The 17,472-nt window shown below is 39.9% G+C and overlaps 1 protein-coding gene across 2 annotated transcripts in view; it reads left to right on the top strand.

Moving 5' to 3' along the window:
* Window positions 1-17,472, top strand: part of EIPR1 (EARP complex and GARP complex interacting protein 1) — a 60,363-nt gene that overhangs the window by 30,719 nt on the left and 12,172 nt on the right. For both annotated transcript variants that reach the window (XM_026665296.2, XM_087946060.1), the window contains 2 exons: window positions 8,114-8,213; window positions 12,573-12,709. In XM_026665296.2, the coding sequence (XP_026521081.2) occupies window positions 8,114-8,213; window positions 12,573-12,709 (237 nt within the window). The remainder of the gene's footprint in view (window positions 1-8,113; window positions 8,214-12,572; window positions 12,710-17,472) is intronic.

Below are 17,472 nucleotides of genomic sequence, written 5' to 3'. Positions count from 1 at the left end.
ACAAGTACAGCAAGCATGGCATGTCAAAACAGGAATTATTTACTAGTTCAGATCCTAATAGGTACATGTCCCTCCTGCGCTGGTAGGCTACATTTATATGTAGGCAAGTGTGTACCTGTGTGTATGGGTACGCAAAGCCACACATACAATTTTATAAGGTTTGAGCATTTATATTTGAATAAACGAAATGCTTTGAGAATCAAAAAAAAAAAAGTGTCCTTACTATATAGACATGTTGGAAACCATGTTTAGCAATAGGCAATAAAATAATATGCATTTGGGTTTTTTTTTATATAAAAGGGACCTGAAAAGCAAACGTCTCCACTTCGGAAAATATTGGCCCTGGGAGTATTTTCAATGCATTCCTTAAGGTATTGGAGCAGAAGAGACAGCACTCAAAGATCTTTTAAGAATTAAAGTGCTGATGAGAATCTTCAGGATATTATATTTATGTATTTATTATAAGAGCCGTGGTGGGGGTGCAGTGGCTGGAATGAGGTATTTCAGACTAACTCTGAAATTCCACTGCCAGGAATTCAATCCTGACCGGCTCAAGGTTGACTCAGCCTTCTATCCTTCCGAGATCGGTTAAATGAGGACCGAGATTGTTGGGGACAATATGATGACTCTGTAAATTGCTTAGAGAGGGCTGTAAAGCACTGTGAAGCGGTATATAAGTCTAAGTGCTATTGCTGTTGCTTATACCTATAGGTCCCTAGGTGGCTTACAAGTTAAAGACATACATTTAGAATTAAGATCAAAGCATCTCTGAGTCTAGGTTTTCAGAACCAAATATAGGATAACCTACCTTGCCTGATTTTTTTTCTATTAATATCACCCTGTAACAGGTCAGAAGCTCTAGCCAATATTTTGAAAGTTATCCAATAACCTATTATTAAATTTCAGTCCACTTTCTTTCTACTTTTGAGTTTATGCATAAATTATCTGTATTAAAAGATCTTGAGTATCTTGTGTTCAGGGATTATGAATAGAAAAAAATGTTGCCTATTCTTTCTAATGTTACTCCGTCATTTTTTGTAAGAGTTAGGTAATCCAACAAGATTTGGTTAGTAGTACACTGAAGAATAATGGTTATATTGTACCCACCCTATTAGCAGTGAAGTGGCATGTCATTGTTTATTTAATTAACTTAAACTCTAGAATTGGGAGAAGCAGCTAGATTTCTTCCCTGATTAATTCAGAAGCAGATACAGGACTTCTGGTTTCCTTGCCTACATAATAGCGACCAGGTCCTGCCAGTTCTTTTGAGAACTCTTAAAGGAAAGGAGTCTTCCTCATAACGATATCCACAACTCTAATTAAATGACATTTAATGCCATACAGTACTTTTGCTAAGTGTGTAACCAAAACTGCAAAAGAAGTCACTGATAGAAGGCTCAGGAAAATCCCATGGCTCAGTGAAATACAAAATAACTTTAGAAATAACTATTTTCAAGAGTCATGACATGGGAACAGAGGGTGAGTGGAAATGAAAGGAAATAGAAGGGGTATTTTTTCTGTGGGGAAGCGTATAATAGTTGGCTGTGACTCTTAACAGGAGCATTTCACACTGAAGGCCCTATTTATAATTGTACTGTACTGGATTTTTTCAAACAAATTGAATGATTTGGACCTAAAATCAATCGTGGATGGTACAGTGTTTATAATAAAACTTGTGTGGAAGGAATTGGCGTATCATATTTTGAGATTTGTTTGGGGTAGGGGGTTGGTCAATTGAGGAAACATTGAATTCAAACTAATTCAAAGTTTAAAAAGAATATTTTCTAATAACCATTTGGCAAACTAGATAGATATCAAATTTAAATGGTTCATGTATGACTCTGAAACCAGTTTAGAATAAGTCTGCTTCCACCAAGGGGTTGCCATTCAGCACCCTGAAGAAATTAAGAAACATCCTATGAGATAATTTGACCAACCCCCTACCCCAACCAAATCTTCCCAACATTGTGATAGCATTTTGAAGATTTTATTTTGACTTGGTGAATATGGATGTTAGCAGGCATGCAACTCAGCTATAAGACAGCTAATCAAATGGTCTAATGAGTATGGTAGCTTAGTGAATGTGTCCTATATTTGAGCTAATTATAAGAGTTGTAAATACTGTACAAACAAAGCCAATGCTTTGTCACTATAGTAGTTGTATTTGAACGTTGCCGGTTCTCTGACTGACAGAAACATCCTAGTTTGTTTGCTTTATTTTTCTCGGACAACCCATTTGTAGTTTTTAATTCTTCCAATATGGCTGGCATCTTCTGGTTGTTTAACTTGAACTTCTAAAACAGTGGTTCCCAAAGTGGGTGGTACCGCCCCCTGGGGGGGCGGTGGGATGCCTAGGGCAGGGGTGGGCAAACTACGGCCCGCGGGCCACATCCGGCCCGTTGGTCTTTTTAATCCGGCCCGCCGAAGATTGGTACAGAATTAAGGTTTGATGTGAATGATTGAATGATTGCATTCATTTGATTTTGACTTGTAATGACAGGCATTTCGACACCAGGTGGTGCATTAGGCGCAGTGACTTGATTTTGCGGAGATTTTTCAGTTTTTTATATGTATCGTATCTTGTGCTGACCCGGCCCGTCTGTCAAATTTTAAAAGTCAATGAGGCCCCCGAGCCAAAAAGTTTGCCCACCCCTGCCTTAGGGGGATGCTAAGAGGCAAGGGGGCTGGCAGGGGGACACTAAGAGGTGACGGGGGCATTTGAAGCGCCGCCCCTGCAGGTTCACCCATTGACTAGCACTGCTCCAGAGCCGACGCCTCCAATATGGAAGCGGTGGCACGTTACGTGCCGTCACGGCCGCGTTCGATGCACCACCCCCCTGCCGCCTCTTAGCTCCCCTCTGCTGGTCCCCTTGGGGACGCTAAGAGGCAGCAGGGGGCATTCGAGGCGCCAGCCCTGCAGGTTCACCCATTGACTATAGTAATGCTCCAGAACCAGTGCCTCGAATGCGGCAGCACGTTGGGAAAAGCCTCTGCCACCGCTTTCCCAAAGTGCCGCTTCTGTCGCATTCTGTCTGTCTGTCCGTCCATCCATCCATCCATCCATCCAAAAGGTCTGTCTGTTTGCCTGCCTGCCTTCCTGCCTACCTGTCTGTCTTTCTGTCTGTCTCTATCTCTGTCTCTGTCTCTATCTCTGTCCATCCATCCATCCATCCATCCATCCATCCATCCATCCATTCATCCATGTTCAAGCGCTGGCCCGTCAGAGCACAGGGAAAATAGAGCAAAGCCAGTCTGAGAGGGAGGGAAGGAGGGAGGGAGAGGAGAGAGAGAGAAAGAAAGAGACCTGATGCATCAGATTGAATGAGGTCTAGTTTAGACTGCGGCCCTTTTCCACATTGAAACAACTTTGCCTGCACATTGAAACCTCTTTGGCTTCTATTAAAGGTTTTGTGGACGAAACATGGTCAAGACTATCAGGAAGCGCTCACATTTTGTTGAGGCTTTAAACAGGATCCATTGGACCAGATCTCCACCCTAAAAATTACTTTTCCCCAATGTATTACAGTGCCAATTCTGAAGAAGGCAAAACCAAAATGTACTGGTAAATTACAAAGAGAACACACACACACACACACACACACACACACACACACTCCCTTCTAACCCTGCTGGAGCAGGTGATTGGTCTAGAATAGATATCTCATTATCTTTCTCCTCCCTCCCTCCCTCCTTCTTTATTTCTTTTTCTTTCTGTCCCTTCCTTCCATTCCCCCCTCTTTCTTTGTCCCTTTTTCTTTCTTTCCCTTTTCTCTTTATTTTCTTCCTCTCTTTCTCTCTTTCTTTTCTCTTTCCCTCTCTCAGGCTCACCCACTTTTGGATCTCAGGGACCACCAAACTCATAATTTTAAATCCCGGAGACCACTAATATGAATTTTGACTGACGGTGGCTTTCTGGCGTTGGTGGGAGAGAGAGAGAGAGAGAGATCTGATCCAACCTCTCTCTCTCCCCCTCCGTCTCATACACAGGCAGACCTGTGATCTAAAGCTGTCAAAACTCCAAAAACTGGTCAAGTAAGCTCTGGGGAGGCCAGTCATAAATTAGAACACTTGCTAAACAACCGGTCATTAAGTGAGGACCACTTGTATTTGGTTTGCCAGTCACCTGGCCACGCCCACCCAGTCACATGACCAGCAAGCCACGCCCACCCAGTCTGTGACCAGCAAACCACACCCTCAAATTAGGCCACACCCACAGAAATTTCAATCTGACCCCTGGGTGGGGGGCACCGAGGATGAGTTTGTAGCACCAAGGGGGCAGTGGACCGAAAAAGTTTGGGAACCACTGTTCTAAAACATTTCATGCCCTCTAGTGGTAGTGAAGGATAGCAATCTCTTGCAATGCCATGTTTAAAAAACATTTTATCTTCAGTCTTCGTATAAGCTCTTGGTCTTGGATTAATTTACATCATTATCCTTGTATTTTTTTCCTTTCTCCCATTCTTCATTTTATTCTCTACTAGGCCTCTTCCTTTCTTTTGAAGTGAATGCTTCCTTCATTCAGATCCTTTCCATCTTTTTTTATCTTCTGACTTTTTCTCTCTCTTGGCTTAACTTTTTGTTTATGTGTTCCCAGACGTCTGGGGGATTTTTCTCTTTTTTTTTTTTTCACTCCAGTCATGATTCCAGATCAATTATGCCTTCAATTTGAAACAAAAATATTGTGCCTTCCCTTCATCCAACGTGATATCCTGTGTCTTTTATTTCATCAAAACTTGTTAAACAATTAATGAATGCTAATACAGCAACGATTAAAAGTTTGTGAACCCTTCTGAACGTTTGATACTTCTGCATAAATATGGCCTAAAATATCCTCTGTTCTCCACACAAGTCTTCAAACTATATAAAGAGAAACCAGTTGAACAATTGAGTAAAAAACATATTTATTCATTTATTTATTGGGAAAAATGATTCAAAGCTACATATTTTTGTGTGGGAAAAGTATGTGAATTTCTAAGATTCTCAGTTTAATTGAAGGAGAAATTAGAGTCAGGCGTTTCAATCAATGGGATGATAATCAGGTCTGAATGTGAGATGTCCTGTTTAATTTCAGAAACAGAATTCTGGGTATTCACAATCAAAGTCTGATCTTCACAACAAAAATATGTAGAAGGGTTTCATGGCTAGAACATAGATTTCTCAAGACCTCGGAAAACAATGGTTGGTGCTGGAAAAGGTTACAATTTTTTTCAAAGGAGTTTGGACTCCTTCACTGTCAGGCAGATCATGTACAAATGGAAGCAATTCAATACCATTGTTATCCACCCCAGGCATGGTTGGCCAACCAAGATCACATCAAGAGCAAGGCGTGTAATACTTTGAGAACTCTCAAAGAACCCCAGAGTAATAACTACAGAACTAACATCTCTCTTGTATTGACAAATGTCAGTAATCAAGACACCAGGTGAACATTGAACAAAAATGGTATGCTTGTTAGGGTTTCCAGGAGAAAGCCACTATTTCCCGAAAAAGAACATTGCTACCTGTCGGTTTGCAAAAAAACACATGGATAAGCCAGAAGGTTATTTGAAGATTGTTTTATGGACAGATGAAATAGACGTTTTTGGCTTGAATTAAAAGTGTCGTGTTTGGTGAAAGTCAGAGAGTGCTTTCTAGAACAAAAATGTTATGCCATCTGTGAAACATGTGGTAGGAGTATCATAGTTTGACCCTGCTGTGCTGCCTCTGGAGTAGGATGGCTTGTCTTTTTTGGCGGAATTATGAATGGTACCAGAAAATTCTGCAGGAAAATATCAGGGTGTTTATTCATGAACTGAAGCTCCAGAGAAAGTGTGTGATACAATAAGTTAGGGACCCAAAATAGACAAGTAATAGGATCAAAGAATGGTTGAAACAGAAGAAAGTTAACATTTTGGAATGGCCAACTCGAAGCCCTGACCTTAATCCTGTAGAAATGTTGTGGAGGGAAATGGAATAGACAGTTCCCGCAAGGAACCTCACCAACAATCTCAAGTTGAAGCTGAGAAATGGGCTAAAATTCACCCAAACTGACATTCAGAACTGATAAAAAATTATCAGAAACAATTAATCACAGTTCTTACTGCCAAAGGGGGTGCCCCCCCCCCCCACACCAGTTATTGAAAGCAAAGCTCCAAAGCTACTTTTGCCAGACAAAATCTTTAGTTTTGAATCATTTTCCTCATTAAATAAATAAACAATTCTTACAACTAATTTGTGTCATTGGGTTTGTCAAGATTGAACCGCTTTGCTTCTTTCAAACTTTAATGCTTTTCAACTTACCAATGAACTGGGGGGCGGGGGGGAGGCGAGGGGAGGGGAAAATGGAATGTAGAGGCTGCATGCGGAGATTGGGAGAGATTGGAAGCTATCAAGGTCACAGCTTCAGGTGCTGGAGAAAGAGATGGACTGTTCCCATAACAAAAGAATGTTTCATAATTGGAAAATGTGATCACCCAGAGGTAGGGAGAAGGGGAAGTTATTGTTTAACCAGGCAAGCATTTGCACTGGAAAAACAGAGGTGGTTTTATTTCTTCAGTATCAACATGGCATATCCAATAAATTTTTACTTTTGGGAATTCAATTTTCCCAAGAGTGTTTCCTTGTTTTGGGTTTGCTAATTGGACCATTGACAGGGGTTTTTTTTTAGCAATAGTGATAGCACTTAGACTTAAATACCACCTCACAATGCTTGACAGCTCTCTGTAAGCAGTTTAGAGAGCCAGCATATTGTCCCCAATAATCTGGGTCCTCATTTTACCGACCTCAGAAGGATGGAAGGCTGAGTCAACCTTGACCCAATCAGGATCAAACTCCTGGCAGTGGGCAGAGTTAGCCTGCAATACTGCATTCTAGCGACTATGCCACCATGGCTCTTTATCTTGTTTTACGGTTTCTGTAAGAAACAGATCATGTTTTAGGTCATAGTTATGTAGAAATATATTGAACATTCAAAAGGATTCACAATTTTCAAAGCATCTTTCCAAATGAGGTTTCTCCAAACTCTCATCTTCCTTAGAATTAAGGATGACCTTTAAAACAGATGCTTCTTTACTTCAATCGGGGAGCATCTGCTGAGACCTTGGGGCTACTTACAGGTCCCAGAAACCTTAAATATGTCTCCCATAGCCCCTTCAAGACGTTCATTAAATTGGAGTGCAATGTAAATTAACTCCAATTTAGTTTTTATGTTAGCTCCATCTAAATCAAATTAAATCCAAGCAAGTCTTTATTATGGTCATAGACCAGCACAGCTCCATCTATCAGTCCATCTATAGTCCCCAACCTACCATTCAAATATGGCTTTTTGCCTAGAAGAAATCCAGAAAAATCTGATCTAAATAGGCAGGAATTGCTTCCCCCTCCTCCTCCTTCCCCTAATTTGGGTTTTGTTCCTTTGCTTACCTCACTGAGCATTTTTCAAGAGAGACCAGTGTAAGAATTTTGAAATAAATCAGAATTATGATAAGCCAGAGTCTTAACAATGGTATCTGACTGAGCACCGGATACTATTAATGAATGTGGCTATCAATTTTCTTCAAATGAGACCTAAACAATGGACCTATGTCATCAAGAGCTTTTTTCCTTCTCAGCATTTGGTGATTTGACACAGAGGCAAATCAATTCCATTCAGTAGTTCAAATCTTAACTTAGTAGGGAAAATAAGATACTAAAAATAAACTTTGAGATGACTGGCTTTTTTTTTGCAAAGCCACAATGGATAGAATGAATCAGATCCTCTTTTTGTATTGAGTTTAGGCTCTCTCAAATCTGTTGCATAAAGTTATTGCTGTGACATTAAAATGAAGTGAGATTGAGAATCGTATAAGTATTACCTTTAGCTTTATAGAATATAAGTGTAATTTAAAGGTGTTCATTTCAGGTTCAACTTGGTGATAGCATTAATAAATAAATATTTTTAAAAGAACCTTTAAAACATTTTTCACCTTTATTTTGCTAACTTAAAATGTGACAGCATATTTATGTTCTTGCTGTACAGAATAATAACAAAAGAAGACAATTACCTTACGTCTTCTTAGATTAAAAGTGAGCCAGAAATAACATGGGAATATTTTGAACTTCTCTGAGTTAACGTTGCTGTGCTTTGTGCTTATAGGGTTGAATGGGAACCAATGGGAGATGGGAAAAAAATGATTTCGCTGGCTGATAATCACCTCCTTCTATGGGATTTGCAACAAAGTTCAACCAAGGCTGTGGTAAGGAGTGTATTCCATTGATATGGAGCATAATATTTTGACATATTTGCCTATCTGAATGTGTTTTTTTATTAAAATAGATGGCTAATATTTTTAGACATTATAAGCATTATAAGAGTTCAGGTCTGTCAAAAGAGTGATAAATAGTTTCAAAAATTGCGAGAATCTGTTTTTGGTTTTTATGGTTGAAAAGCTGCACCTTGTTCCTAACAGCAGTGGAACAATCACACAGATGCAAAGGTTTTCCTTGTGAGAGGAAATCTCTGTGCCTACCTTCCACACTGCTTGTTGGTCATCCAGAAAACTTTCTAAGCTTTCTGGTTGCCGATGTTACATGAGCTTCTTCCATCAGTTACTCCCTCTCTCCCTTACCAACTGTTGGCCAATTCCCCTTCTAGAGTAAAATCTGCTTGCATGCAGCGATCAACATTCTTGTCTGATTGAAGTGTCAGAATGTTACAGACCTGCTTGCGCTTCCTGTCTTTCCTCTTGATCCCTCAGGCTTCTTTGCCTTGCCTTGGTTTAAGGTTCTTTGAATGTTAATTAGGCTTTTGCTGTCCCAGGCAGGTTCTTTTGCTCATAATCTCAAAGTTACCATATTTCTCCTTAATTCCAATCTGTATCAAATATAACTATTACCTTTGGGATGTTCTCCAGTCTGTCATAAGTCATGGCGCTTAATGGAAAGAGAATTTTTCGCTGAACCTCAAGCTCTTTGGCTTTAACATGTACTCCACTTGAATTCAGTAACAGAAATTGATCACTGGCACATGCTTTCATTAGCTGCGCCATTCCTTCAAATTAAAGGATTCAAATTAACTCGTTGTTCACTTCATTTATAGTTGCCTGGACAATTTCTCTGTAAGTGAAGGCTCTGTGTGTGTATTATGCACTAAAGGAAAAAAAAAAGATTTGCTCCAGCTTTGGTGCCCTGGAACGCTGACTTCTGTGCTTAAGTGACTATGCAAATTAAGATTATTTCCATACATTTGTCTGTTGTGCATAATTGATGGTTTGCTGATTATGAAGATGGATAATAAAGCCTGTAGATGAGCTGTCTATGTTTTGAGATTCTGTGATGCTCCCCCTATCTCCAGGTATAAAGTATCACCCAAGGTATTGACACAGACACAAACATTTTAAAAAGAAATTACAAAACTGTGACTGATGTGCAGGATGTGGAATAATAATTTGGATCCTAACATCCATGACCAAGATCCCCTCATACAATGAACTGTTGTGTTTCTACTGTTTCTCATTACAAATCCTTCATGAAGGTTAAGGATTCTTTATAGCATTTTTGGGGGCTTTGCAGCAGCAAGGAATCACGAAATGAGCAAAAGTGAAGAGGAAGAGAAAATTGGTGAAAAATTATATTTCTTTCCTTGTGTGAAATGAAGAGATTCCTGATTCTATCCAGCAGTGTTCAGTCCAACACCAAATTTGGGGTTTTCAGTTGAAAGTCACCGTTCTTTATACATGATGTCAGGCATTACAACCTTAATATTTAAACTTCAGTCACCTCAGTATTTTGATTTTCAAATTACGTTGATTGAATTTTGAATTGAATTTTTGCTTCATAGTATGTGTACGTTGTTAGGATCCACTGAGCACTCTCGTAGCAGTCCAACTTTTGTTCTGCATTGTTGTAAATTTTTGTGTATTGCAGAGGCTGGAGAACATCTTCCCTTCCTGTAGCTCTCATTTTATGGTCATTCTTCTGTCTTCTTTCTTTATGGATATAATAAAATCCAGTGTAGGTTTGAATATTTGTATGGTGATACAAATGGGGAGATAGAAGAACTTAGAGATTAGGGAATAGTTTTTATTTAAGGCGCCACATTATTATTTCTGAGGGCATTATGGTTTGTGGTTAATGAGCTATTTGGGCTTCCTTATTAACACTCATCCCTGTATTCCATCCCTTACAAAAGTGTTAAGGGCTACTTATTTGCATCATTTCCTTGATTCATTACTGCCATCATCCCACCACAAATAGCTGGAGTCACCTTGGCCAATGGAAACTTGCTCGTTCCTGTCTCCCACTCCTGTATTGCAGGCAAATCTATCTACAGCAGGGGTCTTCAAACTTGACAGCTTTTAAGACTTGTGGACTTCCCAGAATTCCTCTTCCAGTCATGTTAGCTCAGGAATTCTGGGAGTTGAAGTCCACAAGTCTTAAACTTGCCAAGTTTGAAGACCCTTGATCTACCAAGAGGTAGTCTTTTTCCCCACAGTCCACTTTAAGAACATTTCTATATAGTAATCTTGTTCCTGACCTTCTCCTTTTGTTTTGTTTTTGTTTCTTGCCTTAAAAAATAACATTGCTTTAAAAAAACTAGTTTTTAAAAATAAACTGTTGTTTATTTTTAGTATGGTTACATTGCCGATGTTGTGGTAGGCAGTGATAACATATCTAGTCCAAAGTACTTCAAACAGTATTTGCTATGTTCAAGTATGATAGTCACAAACTATCAGCTGTGATCATGGTCACGTGATCAAAATTCAGACACTGGGCAACTGGCCCATATTCATGAGGGTTGCAGCATATCCTGGGGTCATGTGATCACCTTTTACGACTTTCTGACAAGCGAAGTCAATGGGGAGCCTGGATTCACTTAATAACTGTGTTACTAATTTCACATCTGCAGTGATTCACTTAACAACTGTGGCAAGAAAAGTTGTGAAATGAGCCAAAACTCACTTAACAATTTTTTCATTTAGCAACAGAAATTCTGGACTCAATTGTGGTCGTAAGACAGGGACTATCTGTACAGGATTCAACAATGCAAGGTGAAGCTATGTAGACCTTGAATACATTCTGCGTATGCCCATTGCCCACATACTTGCATGCACATTATTCAGAATAATACTGTGAATTGGTGATGAGTAGAAATGGAAAATATTATTCAATGTTAAGAAGTTAGCACTGTGGCTTAGATTGCAGAAATTTCAAGCATTTGAAATGTTGCAAAATATAAATCAACTCTTGCATGGAAAGCACATGCAAGCACATTACCTGGAAGGCCAAATGCCCAGGTAAAACTGTTAGAAGATAAGAGTATACAGATTTTTAATTCCATATTCTCACATTCTGTTAAAAAAAATGTTGGTAGTTCAGGTGCTGGCAAACATTAGACAAAAAGTAATCTGATAATCAAGCTCACAGTGTCTGGCTCCATTGTAGATAATTGTTTCTACCTTCAATATTTGTCTAATGAATATAATGAACTAATTATATTTCATAATTCCGGCTTATCATCAAAAAGTTTGCTGTGTTAAGGAAGCAGTTTGAGCTACACCCTGGGCATGTATAATCTCTCACTTTAGATAGAGAAGAATACTGAAAGAAATACTGAAATACTGAAAAGTTTTGTGTGGAATTTTGACCCTACAAAACAGATTCTGCTAAAAAAAAACAAAAAACATTTAGGGACATCTCCTTTCCTCTCTGCACACTGATGGAATTCCAGATCTCATTCCCACAGTCTAAATAGGTTTTCCACTGAGAAGCGTTATTCCACATCTAATATTTGAATGGTTTGATATTTTTTTAAAAAATTAATATGACCAAATATTTGGGACCAAAGTTGTTGTTTTTAAAGCATAATTGTCAGACCTTTTTTCACTTCTTAGTTCTGCAGTAATTAACAAAAAGAAAAAGCAGAAAGCAGTATTTCTGGATAGTCCTTCAGCGTAGGCAGGGGTAGACTGCTGGGGGTTCACAGGAGTTTGTGAGATCTTCTAGCTAAGATTCTGCACAGTTCGGAGAACCCCCAAATCCCACTCCTGGCTGGCCCCATCCACCCCATCCTGCCCCTCCCAGGAATCCCCACGCAGCCCATTTTGGATGCAGGTAAGTGCAGGGCGTGTGCGGAGGCTTGGGGAGGGCAAAAAACGGGCCTCCCAGAAATTCAGGAAGACTGGAAACGTGTCCATTTCTGGCTTCCAGAGAGCCTCCGGAGCCCTGGGGAGGCCGTTTCACCCTCCCGGAGGCTCTAGGAAAGTCTCCAGAGCCCGGGGAGAGTAGAAATGGTGCAAGAGGCTGAGTAGGCCATGCCCACCATGGCCACACCCACCCAGCAACTGGGCATAGAACCCATTGCTAAAATTTTTGAAGCCTACCCCTGAGCATATGCATATAAGCAGGTAATTGTACCAAACAGACAACTGCACAGTTTGCATGAAGTTAGTGATGAATTTTAGACTGGAACTGTAATCCAACATAAGAATAATTCTGTGATTTTTTTTAGAGCCAGGTTGCTCTGCGTGTTATTACCTTTAAGTTGCCGTTGCTGTTATTGGTTGGATTAACCTTGTATTAGAGATGCTGATTTGGGTTGTTTTTTTGATGCACAGTTGTCAAATTCAGTGACCTTGGAAGGAAAAGGACAGCTGAAGTTTACCTCGGGAAAATGGAGTCCTCATCATAACTGTAGCCAGATTGCCACAGCCAATGACACGGCCATTCGAGGATGGGATATACGCACCATGAAGTAAGAAGCATGGTTCTTTGTGTTCTTGAAACAAAACACCAACCAGATAAGTTACCCTGATGTTTCTGGCTAGATCCTCCTGTTTCAGTTTAAAAAAAAAGTGGGGGCAGCAGTAATGGTTACTGTAGTACTGGTAGCTGTTCCAGCTTACAGGCCTGGCATATTTGTAATAACTAACTTGTCACATTTTCACCTGCCACTGCTTTTTTAATAACTAACCTGTCATATGTTCCCCTTATCCTTACATCTAATGAGATGCGCCCCTTCCTCTCTGGCTGAAGTAAATAAATAAATCTCCCATTAGATAAAATGAAATAGATTACCCTGAGCGAGTATTTTCTAAAATGTCATTTGAAGTCAGCTGATACGGTTCAGAACAGACCAACACAGCCTTACCTTTTGGATCTGGATTTAAACACTGGCTGACTCTGATGCCCTGTTTCCTTCTTAGAAGTTCTACTCTCCTTCCTTTTTAAAAAAAAATAATGAAGGAAAAATTACCCCTTCCATTTCTATTTGATTTTGATGGTGTAAGATAAACACACCAGGCATTTCCATTCTGTTAACAGCTAGCTTCTTGGTACACATTTATTTAAGGTTGGGGTTGCAACATATCATAATTTTGAATGCTAGCAAAGCTAATACTTCAGTATAAGAAATATAGGACTCCTTTCCTGGTCGAGTTGTGATTTTGATAAGCAGAGGAGTGATGTTGTGCACATCTGTTGCCATGACAACAGAAGTCTGTGCCAGCTTTTTTAAGATACAGCTTATCCCCTTAGCACACAGTAATTTATCACTAGCCTTGGAAGACGGATGTCTTGTAATAACTTCTCCTGCCTTAAAGGGGAGATGCCTTTAAATTCAGTTTTATGTCTCCAGCATGCTCGTGGGGAGGAGTATATTTCCATTGTTTCCAATTATGCTTCTTGATAGAACATCCCCCTCCTCCCCATCAGTTCAATTAGGAAATGCTAAAAATGCATGTTTAAAAGTGCTTTGTGTTTTTCAGTCCCTCTCCCTTTTCGTTTTCTGCAAGAGCGTGCAGAGCAATGCCGTGTGTGTGTGTGTGTATATGTGTGTGTGTGGTAGGTCATTATTAAACAAAATTGTTAGCCAATCTGTGACATCTTCTTATCTTGTGTTTTCTCTCTCCCGCCCTGGCTTTGTTGGCAGCCTGTTTAGCAATTGACTAGACTTTCTTTTATCCCTTCACGTCTCGTCTCGGGTCACAAGATCTTGAAGAGAGGTTGTGCAAGAGATGGTTTTCCTAGACTCCACGGTGGTCATTCTCCTGTGCTGGAGCCACTTGGAAACAGGCCTTTCAGCCACATTTTCCACATCTCCCCCAGAAGATGAATTCTGCTTCGGTCTCCAGATAAAGACTGCTCCATGCTCTCAAGCTTTTGTTATGCATGTGTTTATTCGTACTGCTTTGCAGCCCTTCATTCAAGCAAACCTAAATGGCTTACCAAATGGCTTACTAAATGGCTCCATGCCAACTAATATATGTGAAGCAAGGACAAAAAGACCACATATCTGTGGGTGTAGATACATGCACACATGCCAACACATGCCCACACACAGATGTAAAAATATATTAAAGATATTTAACAACAACAATAATGGCAATAAAACACTCAGTCACACGTTAGCTCAACATTAATTGGCCTGCAGATATCTTGGGCCTATGCCATGTAGAATTTTAAAGGCTATTATCAGTACTTTGAATTGCACTTGGAAATAAACCGGCAGCCAAATCCATCTGTCTGCCAGCTTTCTGGCTGCCTTTTTGTCTGTCTGCTTGTCCGTCCATCCATCCATCCATCCATCCATCCATCTCTCTATCATCTATCTCTACCTACCTACTGCTTCAGTCAAGGTGATTCCACCAGTATATAAAATAATAATAATAATATCATGAATAATAAAATTAATAATATATAATGCCTGTTGTTGCAGAGGAGAATGCTCTCCAATGCAACTTCTGAAGTACAATATCAGGTTACTCCTGTACGATCTAAATTTGTAGGGCAGCCTTCAGCGATAGTCCTATTTATATATTAATTTATAATTTATTTATATATATATATGTATGTATGTATGTATGTATGTATGTATGTATGGTATTCGGCTTGGTTCGGGTATTTTCCCACGTCATTGTAGTTGTTCTTTTAAAGTTGTAGCAACGTTTCAGCAGAATCTCATCTGCCATCATCAGGCTTCTGTATTGTGTCCGTCTGTGGGTCAGACTTTTACAGTGGTTTCAGATTTAAATTTGGGGCAGCCTATTGCTGTGCCAGAATGGTTTTTCTTCATCCTGATTGGTTGGAAGTCTTGGTCTGTGTTTATTGGTCTCGGAGTTTGCTGTGTTCTGCTTGATTGGTGTCTCTAATATCTTCTGTCTGTTTTTGGCTCTTTTTGTATCTTGATTGGCTGGCAGCATTGTGTTACTTTATTGGAGGCCTTTAGTGCAGCTTGGCTTCGGGTAAATGGACGGCTATCATTAGTTAGGCAGCTGTGTTCTGTTAGTTAACCAACACATATTTCATATACAAAGGACAAAGATACAAACAAATTGAAGGAGCCCCTATGGGATCACCACTGTCACCCGTCATTGCAAACCTGTTCATGGAAGAATTCGAATCCAGAGCCCTGGCCAATGCCACCCACAAACCCAAACTATGGTTAAGATACATCGATGACACATTTGTGATTTGGCCCCATGGAAAAGAAAACCTAAACAATTTCCTAACACACCTAAACAGCACACACCCCAAAATCAAGTTCACCATGGAAACGAAACAAACAAACAACTACCATTCCTAGATGTACTAATCTACAAAAAAACAGATGGCACACTAGGACACACCGTACGCCAGAAGAAAACACACACTAACCGCTACCTCAACGCCCAATCCCACCACCACCCAGCACAGATAAACTCCGTGGCTAAAACACTAATTACCAGAACCAAATGCCTGGCAGACAAGACACACATTAAGACTGAACTATGCACCCTGACTAAAGTACTGACAGCCAGCGGCTTCCACAAAAGCAAAATCACCAGCTTGATCCACAAAAACACACTGAAACATAATAGAAACCCAGAAGATGAACAGACCTATGGAACAGCTGTCCTGCCCTACATAAGAGGTACTACAGACAAAATTAGTAAGGTACTACACAGACATCACATCAGGACTGCCTTCAAAACAGACAGAAAAATAGCAGCCATCCTTAGCAACCCCAAAGATAAAATTGACCTGGAAAACCAAGGCATATACGAAGTCCCCTGTGCATCATGCCCAGCCACATACATTGGACAGACCAATAGAAGAATAAGTACCCACCTGGATGAACACAAAAATGCAGTCAAAAGCTGGAACACACTTCCTCACTAGTCCAACACATGGAAGCCACAGGTCATAGCATCAACTTCAATGGCACCAAAACCCTGGCCACTATGGAAAACCCTAGCCACAGAGTCATCAGAGAAGCCATAGAGATTGAAAAAGACCAGAAAGCATGAATAGAAGAGATGATTCCACCAGGCTGTCAATCATTTGGAAGCCTGCACTCACAAACAAAAAATCTCCACACCACAAGCCAGGCAAACACCTGGGCACAAACAGATCCCCCTGATACCTCCAGCTCAAACACATCCCAACCAGGCACCCAGATGAAACCCAGCTGCCTAACTAATGATAGCCGTCCATTTAGCCGAAGCCAAGCTGCACTAAAGGCCTCCAATAAAGTAACACAATGCTGCCAGCCAATCAAGATACAAAAAGAGCCAAAAACAGACAGAAGATATTAGAGACACCAATCAAGCAGAACACAGCAAACTCCGAGACCAATAAACACAGACCAAGACTCCCAACCAATCAGGATGAAGAAAAACCATTCTGGCACAGCAATAGGCTGCCCCAAATTTAAATCTGAAACCACTGTAAAGTCTGACCCACAGACGGACACAATACAGAAGCCTGATGATGGCAGATGAGATTCTGCTGAAACGTTGCTACAACTTTTAAAGAACAACTACAATGACGTGGGAAAATACCCGAACCAAGCCGAATACCATACATGTAAGTACCCGAAAACTTAAGAAAACAAATATATATATATATATATATATATATATATATATGTATATGTATATGTATATGTATATAATAAATTAGAGTAGGCCAATTTTCCAACCCAAATATGTAGTGTAAGTATTTTTAGATTATCTTTTGGTAATATTTTAGCCTCCACTGCTTTTAATTGGTTTCTGTTATTAATTGCTTGGGTTTAAAAAATTAATTCATTTTATTGTGGTATGCTTGATTAGATTTGCACGTTGTTAGAATCCTAAAATCATAGAGCTGGAACTTGACAGAATTTACTCCTTCTCAGTGCAAGAATCCAATTAAAATCAGATGGTTAACTAGCCTTTGCTCAATGTAAAGGAGCCAACCTCCTCTTTGACTAACTGCTTCCATTGTTGAGCTGTTCTTGCTGTTAGGAAGTTTTTTTTCTAACATTCATGGAAACCAGCCTTACTGTACATGAAATGAGAAATTCCATATTTTGCATCCTGAAATTAAAAAGAATAGGTTTTTTTTCCTGTTCTTCCATGGGATAGCCTTTCAAGTATTTGAAGAGGGCTGTTGTATTCCTTTCTGCTTTTGTTGCTGGATGCCAGAAGAACGAACCAAGTTTGCAATAAAGTGAGAATGAAACAGCATGTTCACTTTGAGTCGGTGCCAGCAAGA

Source organism: Notechis scutatus, chromosome 1 (assembly GCF_049901735.1).
Source record: "Notechis scutatus isolate UNSWTSFEM ecotype Mainland chromosome 1, rNotScu1.2, whole genome shotgun sequence".
NCBI classification, from domain to species: domain Eukaryota; kingdom Metazoa; phylum Chordata; class Lepidosauria; order Squamata; family Elapidae; genus Notechis; species Notechis scutatus.
The sequence above is the reverse complement of the archived record's forward strand: the minus strand, read 5'-3'. Positions and strand labels throughout refer to the sequence as shown.